Source organism: Myotis davidii, unplaced genomic scaffold (assembly GCF_000327345.1).
Source record: "Myotis davidii unplaced genomic scaffold, ASM32734v1 scaffold3548, whole genome shotgun sequence".
Classification (NCBI taxonomy): domain Eukaryota; kingdom Metazoa; phylum Chordata; class Mammalia; order Chiroptera; family Vespertilionidae; genus Myotis; species Myotis davidii.
Genome location: NW_006299259.1, coordinates 23,306 through 32,395, shown reverse-complemented (window position 1 = coordinate 32,395; position 9,090 = coordinate 23,306). Strand labels below are relative to the sequence as shown.

The 9,090-nt window shown below is 47.4% G+C and overlaps 1 protein-coding gene across 1 annotated transcript in view; it reads right to left on the bottom strand.

Moving 5' to 3' along the window:
* Positions 1-9,090, bottom strand: part of LOC102754026 (complement C3-like) — a 37,227-nt gene that overhangs the window by 11,566 nt on the left and 16,571 nt on the right. Inside the window, 8 exon segments of the mRNA XM_015571130.1 lie at positions 1,853-1,951; positions 3,178-3,337; positions 3,649-3,724; positions 4,171-4,374; positions 5,364-5,450; positions 5,545-5,611; positions 7,603-7,815; positions 7,905-8,047. Of these exon segments, the coding sequence (XP_015426616.1) occupies positions 1,853-1,951; positions 3,178-3,337; positions 3,649-3,724; positions 4,171-4,374; positions 5,364-5,450; positions 5,545-5,611; positions 7,603-7,815; positions 7,905-8,047 (1,049 nt within the window).

Here is a 9,090-nt window from a genome sequence, read left to right as displayed (position 1 = left end):
GGTTTAGCACACCACTGGGTCCACCTATTATCTAATCATCATCGTCATTGTAGCTAATACTCACTATGTATCCACTCATCTAATCTCAAAATCCTATGAGGTAGGTTTTATTTTCATCATCATCCCTACTGCACAGAGGAGAACACTAAGACCCATGAGATGAGGTGCAGAGGCAGATATGCTTTGTAGTGATTTTTATAGTGTAAATACAACCATGGCTGATTTCAACCTACCAGCATGGAGTCACTGACTGTAGAATTGAGATTATATAGTTTGTTCACAGTATAGGTACAACAGACATAAATAATCTCAAGGTCATGGATAATGATAAAAGGTAGTAAAATAATTAAGAAGTGATGAGTTTTAAGGGTTTACTACATTAGTTGATGTTTTTTTCTTAATTGATATTTTTTTTGGGGGGGAGTGGGGAGAAAGAGGGATCAATTTGTTGTTCTACCTATCTATACATTCATTGGTTGTTTCTGGTATATGCCCCTACTGGAGATAGAATTGCACCTTGGCATAAGGTGATGATGCTCCAACCAACTGAGCTACCTGGCCAGGGCTACTACCTTTGTTTTTATGTGTAGTGTTTAGTCTAATTTATTTAAATGTAAGTTTATATACTTTAATATTTAATAATGATTGTGTTCAACAATCAACTTGCAATATTCCTGGAATACTAACCATGGGTTTTATCAAGCTAATCCCAGCAAGCTCTTTATTTGAACCCCAGCAGTCTAGTTCCACAGCCTACGCCATACTCCGTGATAAGGGTGCTGTGTTGTAGTGGAAAATGTCACTATGTTGTAGTAGAAACTAATCCTTTTGCCTGCCCTCTGTCTTATATCCACCCTTGACTTTTGTAGGACCTTCTCCTTCCTGTCACTTACATGGCCACAGGGGAACAGTCATGTTTGCCTAGGAAGACCTACTTCCTGGTCTCAATTCGTTGATCCAGAAGTGATCACTTGACCGAGGCTGAGCCAATCAGAATCCTTTCCTAAGAATCTGGAAGATCTAGCCTTGGGCTAGGAGCTTCCCCAAGGAAGGCAATTCTGTTCTGCCAGGTAGGCTGGGTGGCAGGAAAGCTGAATTATTGGGCAAAAGGGGCATGAAGGACACAGGAAAGAGGAACAAAGCATCCAGGTCAAGTCCCTAAGATTCCTTTCATCCTTGCACTTGATAAATTCTTAGATTCTTAAAATAATTCGCCCATCTACAGGGTGGGGCAAAAGTAGGTTTATAGTTGTTTGTACATAAAATAATACAATAAATAATAAATAATAAGACAACAATAAACTCTGTGTTACCCATACTCAACTGTAAACCTACTTTTTGCCCCACCCTGTGTTTTTGCATCATGTAGCTCACACGTGTGTTACATCTAGAACAACTTAGAGAATTCTAAAAAATACAAAAATTATTATACTTATTTTATACTTATTTTACAGATGCACACACTGAGGCCCAGGAAGGACAAGTGCCTGAGAGTTATGATCTAAATTTAGATCTGTCTGACCCCACTGCCCTAGAGCCATCTCTTTTCTTTTCTAACCATAATTTCTTTCAAATCTGCAAGTTTGAACCAGAAAGACCTGGGTTCTCCTTGGCCTTAACGATAACAGCCTTCCTCTCCTTCCTCTCTTTTCTGGGGTCCTGAGGAGGAGAAGCAGGTGGTGAAGTTGGGATCCTGGAGTTCCTCACTTGGAAAGCTAAAGGTCAAACAACCCACTCTCAAAACCCCAGGACAAAGCAGATGCCACAATTACAGAACCTCCATGATGGCTGTGCCTGGGTGTGTGTGTGTGGGGGGGGGGTTGTGGAGGAGGGCAGGGCAGGGCACACTTACGTTGACCTGTCTCTCACAAATATCTTTAGCCTCCTGCAGTGCGATGAGAACGAAGGCTGTGAGGGACACATCTTTCTCCTCAGCGTGCCTGTAGCCACCCTAGGGTGTGGAGGAGGAAATAGGATGGGGTCACCAATATGCCCCTCATGCCAACCATCTCCCCCTGTATAATCAGCAGGGTGGGGCAGTGCAGGGGTGGGTCTCTCCCCAGTGTTTCAGAGGAGGGCCATAGTCTAGTATTCATTCATTCACTCACTCATTCTGTAAATGTTGCTGGTGTTGTGGGTAAGATGGCTCCAGCTCTCATGGAGCTCCCCATCTCGTAGGGGAGACAGGCAAGAGCTCCAGCTCTCATGGAGCTCCCCATCTCGTAGGAGAGACAGCTCATCACAGATATATCTTTACAAACTGACGAGTGCTGCGCAGAAGTGGATGTGGCAGTGAGAATGGATAGCGGGGTGTGTCTTGTTCAGGGCAGTTGGAAAAGTGTCCCCAAGGGATGACAGGCGGAGCCACAATCTGAAGAGTGAGTAGGACTCAACTGTCAAAGAGGCCAGTGGTGACATGCCAGGCAGTGGGAACAGCATGTGCAAAGGCCCTGTGCCCGGGGGCAAGTCTCCAGGCAGTACAGATGGAGTGTGGAGAGGGAAGGCTGCAAGGCTGGAGCCCGAAAGTCAGGCTGAAGCCGTGGTTTGCTCACTAGAGCACACAGCAGCATTACCTGGAGTCAGGGGCTTATTAAAACCCCAATTCCTAGGCCCCACCCCCAAAGTTTCTGATTCGGGCATGTGGGATCCAGCACAAGTTTGTCCATTTCTAATAAACTTGCAACTGATGCTGGTGCTTTTGGCCTGGAGGCCAGAGTTTGAGAACCACAATTCTAAGGACTTCTCAGGTTTTTTTCAAAGCAATAGGGGGTCTAGGAAACTCTCATTTTGCACTGGGCCTTGAAGTCTCTGGTTTTTTAAAAGGAGAAGTGACATTCATTGCTCCTTTATTTCTCTGTCCATCCCACGCTAGGAATTGGGCAAATGGCCTTGCAGTTGATGCTGGTGCTTTTGGCCTGGATACCAGAGTTTGAGAACCACAATTCTAAGGACTTCTCAGATTTAATGAAAGCAATGGGGGGCTAGGGAACTTTCATTTTGCACTGGGCCCTGAGGTCTCTGGTTTTTGCAAAGGAGAAGTGACATTTGTTGCTCCTTTATTTCTCTGTCCATCCCACGCTGGGAATTCGGCAAATGGCAGACGGAGCCTGTCTCCTGTCCATGCGGGGGCACTCAGGCACTCCTCTCCCCCAGCCTGCCCTGAATCCCGCCTCTTACAATCATTTCTTGGTGTATCACGGGCCCATCCTCCTGGAAGACTCCATCAGGCCTCTGCTTCTCCAGGATCAGCCACTTGACAGCCCCACAGATGACTTCAGAATCGATGGCGATGAGGTTGGCGGCCAGAGAGAAGACCTTGACCACGTAGGCTGTCAGCCTGGGGTGGGCACAGAGCATGAGCCAATTGGCTCTGGGATCCAGAGACTGCCATCCCAGCCAAGCAAGGAGGAGAGAGGGGCAGGGCCTGCTCAGTTATGCCCAGTTTCCTGGGCCAGGTCTCAGGACCCAATGTTGCTTGTAGGCAGTGCTTAGTGACGGTAGGTCATTCGACTAGTGGGCACCTTGACTCTGAAGGTGGAGGGGTCCAGAGGCACAGGGCTGTGTGGGGGAGGCCAGCCTAGATCACCCCAGGCCAGAGCCCAGGCCCCCCTGCTCAAGGGGTGCAGGGCCAAAGATTGGCAGGCTCACCAGGTGCTGGGCTTCATATTCAGGAAGGCCGCGAAGGCCTTGTTGGGTTGCCTGAAGGCCAGTTGCTGCGTGTACCCTGCAAGGAAGAGAGAGGTGTCACTGGAGGAGTGAGGGCTGAGTGGAGGCAGTGGCCGGTGTGGGTATGCCAGGAAGGAGAGAGGCTTAGAGAGGAACAAGGATTCTGTGAAGGGGGAAGGGGAGTTTCAGAGAGGAAAGAGGGGGCTCAGGACCAGAAGGAATGTCTGGAGGGGAGGGGAGCTTATAGGGTGGAGGGATCAGAGTGAGGAGTAAGGGCTTCTCAGAGGAGAGGGGGTTCAGAGAGAGAAGGTCTCTCAAGGGAGTTCATTGGGAGAGAGAACTCAGAAGGACTAGTAGGGTCTCAAAAAGGAGAGAGCTGGAGGTCTCAGAGAAGGTACGGGGCCTCAAGAGGGGCTGGGGCCACAAGGGCTGGGGCCTCAGAGGAGGTAGGAGCTCAGAGAGGGGCCTCAGAGTGGGGGCCTCCAATAGGGGATGGGGACATACCCTTCTTCATGAGTTCCACGGCCTCCTTCCGCTTGTCAAGGCCAAACTTGTCCCACTGCTCAGTGTGGTCCAGGTAGTGCACTGCGATGACCGTGGGCGTCACGCCGATCATGTTCTGCTCTCCACAGCCCGAAGGGGTCACAATGAGGTGCTTCAGACGCTGCCCATCGATGGCGTCCTCTGCCATCTGGGCCACTGGGGTCCCTGCGGCCAGGAGAAAGGATGACGTTCAAGCAATGAGAACCTCTGTGGGGTGATGAGGGTTGGGGCTGCCCCCAGCCTTTCCAGGCTCCACCCAGTCAGGGCCAAAGAGTCAGGGACAGATGGAGGCATGTGGCTGAAGGGGGCCAGGCAGGTTGTCCCTGGATCCTCATATGCCACAAATGGTAAAATAATTCCAGGAACAATGGTCATGAATACGTCTATCATGCTTAATGCCGTTTGCCAAACTGTCTTCTAAGAGAACACTATGCACGTGTCCTCAAACTACGGCCCACGGACCACATGCAAATACAAATATTGTATTTGTTCCCGTTTTGTTTTTTTACTTCAAAATAAGATATGTGCAGTGTGCATAGGAATTTGTTCATAGTTTGTTTGTTTTCTTAACTATAGTCTGGCCCTCCAACGGTCTGAGGGACAGTGAACTGGCCCCGTTTAAAGTTTCTGAGGACCCCTGGGAGAGAGTGTCGGCCGGCGGGCTGAAGGGTCCAGGTTCAATTCCAGTCAAGGGCACATACCAGTGAACTGGCCCCCTGTTTAAAGTTTGAGGACTCCTGCTAGCATCTCATTTAATTTTCCCAACAGCCCTTCGAGACAGGTACTGTTATTTGCCTTCATCACAGATCAGGAAACCAAGAGTCTCTGTCCCAAACCTAAGAGCTCAGAAGTTGCAAGGGGCTTTGCTAGCTCCTTCCTGTGCCTTCTCTTCCCAGTCCTCCATCCTGGGCAATTCGTTCCAGAATTTCTGTTCTTGAACTCTATCACTTCTCATTGAAGCTTCTTTATCAGCAGAAGCTAAGTACTGCCTGGAGCCTTCTGTGAGCACATCAAGGAGGCTGTTCTAGCACAGGAGAAGGAGGGAGGCATCATGGTTCAATGTTCCTGGCAGTGATGGAACCGGGAGCCCTCTTGGGGGGTCATGGCTCCCACACCTTCCTGGGCCCCATGGGGTTGGACCAAGGCCATCTCACCCTGCAGGAGGATCCTGGTTTCCGACTCTGTGTCAGGGACTTGGTCACTGAGGTCTGCAGCCTCGACCTCCACTCGCTGCACACCGTCTGTCGGTGGAATGGGGGACACCCTTGGCACCAGCCTCCTTTCACCAGACCCTGCCCACCACCCAGGCCTCACTCCACTCCTGCGCTGACTCACTCTGGCCCAGGTGTTGTGGATCCAGTGTCTTAACGGCCACAGTCTTGTTCATTCTGATTCCTTCAGGCTGGACAGTGTTGAGGGAAGGGGAGGTGGGTGAATACAAGGACAGACAGAGCCACAGCTGGTCAGCAGGGCATTGTTCTGGGGATTACTGTAGCCTAGATGGCATCTGCCAGTCTTAGCTGTGTGACTAAGAGCCAGTAACTTAACCTCTCTGTGTCTCATCTTCCTTCCTTATAGGGAGGAGGCAATACAAACATATACCTCATACTGTGGTATGATTTAATAACAACATTATCAATTCATAATAATAAAACAACAAAGCCTTTAAAATCTCCCTATATGCCTAGAAGCTTTCTTAATTCAGGTTAACTCATTTAAGGTACCGCTATTATCATTCCCATTTTAAAGATGGGGAAATGGGCCCTGGCCAGTGTGGCTCAGTTGGTTGGGCTTCTCCCATACAAGGAAAGGTTGCTGGATAGATTCCAGGTCAGGGCACATGCCCAGGTTCCAGCTTGATCCCAGGTAGAGGGCATACAGGAAGCAGTCGATGTATATATCACTCTCACATTATGTTTCTCTCTCTCTTCCTCTCCTTTGCTCTCTCTCTCAAAATCAATGAAAAGATCTTAAAACAAAACAAAACACAAACTTATAAAAAGATGGGGAAATTGGAGAACAGAGAGCTAAAGTAACTTGCCCAGAGGCACAGAGCTTGTAGGACAGAAATGGAGTACGAACCTCATAAATGTTATCAAAGTATTTTATTTTAAAATTAGATAAATAAATAAATAATTAGTGATCTTGCTTAAACTTGTTTTGCTTTAAAATATTTTAAAAAAGGAGATTCTTCAAAAAATTAAAAATGGAACTCACATTCGACCCAGTAATCCCATTTCTGCAAATATATTCCAAGAGAAACATGAATCAGAAAGGACATATGGAACCCTATGTTCATAGCAGTACAATTTACAATATCTAGGATTTGAAAATAGCCTAAGTGCCCATCAGCAGATGAGTAGATTAAACTCTGGCACATCTACGCATGCATATTAGCATAACCAATGGACATGGACACTGGGGTGGTGGGGGCTTGTCCTGGGGGGCGGGTGTGGTGGTGGTGGTGGTCGGGTCAATCGGGAAAAAGGAGACATATGTAATATATTAAACAATAAAAACATAGTGATAAAAATATTCACAAGAGAAAAAAATGACAAAAGCCTTTTACTGATGATTCTATCTCTTATTATATTTGAAAGTGTTTCAAACTATGGGAAACAGTAGTAATGTAACTGTTAATGTATATTTTAAGGCCAAAAATCACAGGTAATGGAACATGTGAGATCTTGTTCCCCAACACATGTTAGTCAGTTTGGCTCAATAAACTCATAGAATTTTTAAAAATTTGAAATCACTGGTATAAACAGAACTTTGCTTCCTGGTCGGTGTGACTCACTGGTTGAGTGCTGACACATGGAGCAGGAGGTCGGCGTTCCATTCCAGGTTAGGATGCATGGCTGTGTGGCAGGCTGGATCCCCAATAGGGGGTGTGCAGGAGGCAGCCAATCAATGATTCTCATCACTGATGTTTCTCTCTTTCTCCCTCTCCCTTCCTCTCTCTGAAATCAATAAAAAACATACATTTTCAAAAGTAGATCTTTCCTATATTCTAGCATCACATATTATTGCTTTATAAAATTTGTCTGTGAAATATGTTTCCCCAAAATTTTTAGTCAAAACAAAACGCCTAAATTGAAATGTGTTAAACAAAACAACCCAATCATATTTGATATTGAACTATATTTTAAGGAAAACCATTTTATATCTTTACTGCTGAGGTTTGGGCACCCCCTTAGAATTTTATGCACAGAAGCATGTCTCCCCTGCCTCACATGGCCCTGCTGTCACACTGCTGGGACTCCTGACTTTCCTAAGCTGAACACGGACAGCATTAGTGTCTCAGAGCCTGGGGCTCCAAACTGAGTTGACAGCACAAGGAGAGCAAGAGTCCCTCCTGAAGGACAAGCGCCAGCAGGGGCCCCAAGGACTCACCACGACCTTCAGGGTCTTCCTTACACCGTCGGTGATGAAGTACCGATAGACAGTGGCCTTGACCTCTACCTCCTGCAAGCCGACCATCAGTGGTACAATGACATAAGGCACGGCCAGCGAGGACTTGGGAGGGATGGTTACAGTCTGCAGGTGACGCTTCTTGGCAGTGGCCAAGCTGCAGAAGGCTGGATTGTAGAGCATTTCTACTCTCACCTGCCAGGGAGAGAGTATCAGGTCAGGGGCATGTGCCATGGGCCCCTCTCCAGGTCTCCCCTCGTGCCTCTCCTGCTCCAAGGACCCACCGTGAGTGTATCTTCTTCCCGGTAGTTGTAGAGGACGGCTCGGATCTCCACCTGTTCGTTACGAACCACAGAGTAGGGCAGCCGCAGGTCGATGAAGAAATCTTGCACCACTGTCACCTCATAGGGGTCAGCCACACAGATCCCTGCCCAGGGAAACAGAACATGAGTGTCAGGGGTAGGGGATGGGCAGGATGGCCAGGCTCCAAGTTCAACTCCAAGTTCCTGCCTCTCAAGGCTTATCCCTGACACGGGACCTGTCCCGAACTCAACTGGTTTTTGTAGATGCCCATAGACTAGATTATGTTGATGATGATGAATTACAAATGATAGTGGTAGAGGGGAGTTGCCAGGATTTCATGATTTCTTTTGAATTTTACTCAGAGATAGAGGTGGAGGAAGAAAGCGAGTCAGCCTCACTGAAGGGTCCATCTGTGCTCCCCAAAATGCTAGTCCCCAGCCCCGTGTGGTCACTGGGGACTGGATGGCGGCTAGCTCAAAGCTGAACTGGATTTCTACTTTTACTTCATTTTAGTTAACTCAGATTTAAACTTCCAAACTAGTGCTTGTGAATATACTGGAATCATAAACTGTCCAAGGGTGACTTTTATGGTATGTAAATTATACCCCGATTTTAAAAATGCCATGGGGGCAGGTTGGGAGAGGACAATGGGGGAAAAGGGAGAAATGTCATACTTTCAACAATAAAGAATTTTTTAAGATGCCCATGGACACAGACAATAGAGTGGTAAAGGCCTGGAAGGGGCGGGTACAGGGTGGAGGGGGTCAATGGGGAAAAGACAAACAAACAAACAAAGGGCCAAGCAGGGGAACAGGACATGTAACCATCTACCAATAACCTAGAGTAAAGGTAAGAATGATATCTGACTTCTCAGAAACCATGCAAGTAAGAAAACAATGAAATGAAACACTTAAAGTGTTGAGAGAGAAAAAACTCACAAACCTAGAATTTTGCTCCTGGAAATTATCCTTCGAAGGTGAACAAGAAATAAATAATTTTTCAATCTAACAAAAATGGAAAAGACCTGGTGTGTGTGGCTCAGGTGGTTGGGCATCGTCCTGTGCACCAAAAGGTTGCCAGTTCAATTCTGGTCAGCACACAAACCCATTTGAGGGCTTCCATGGCTGGGGGGACTGCGGGAGGCTGCTAATCGATGTTTCACTCTCA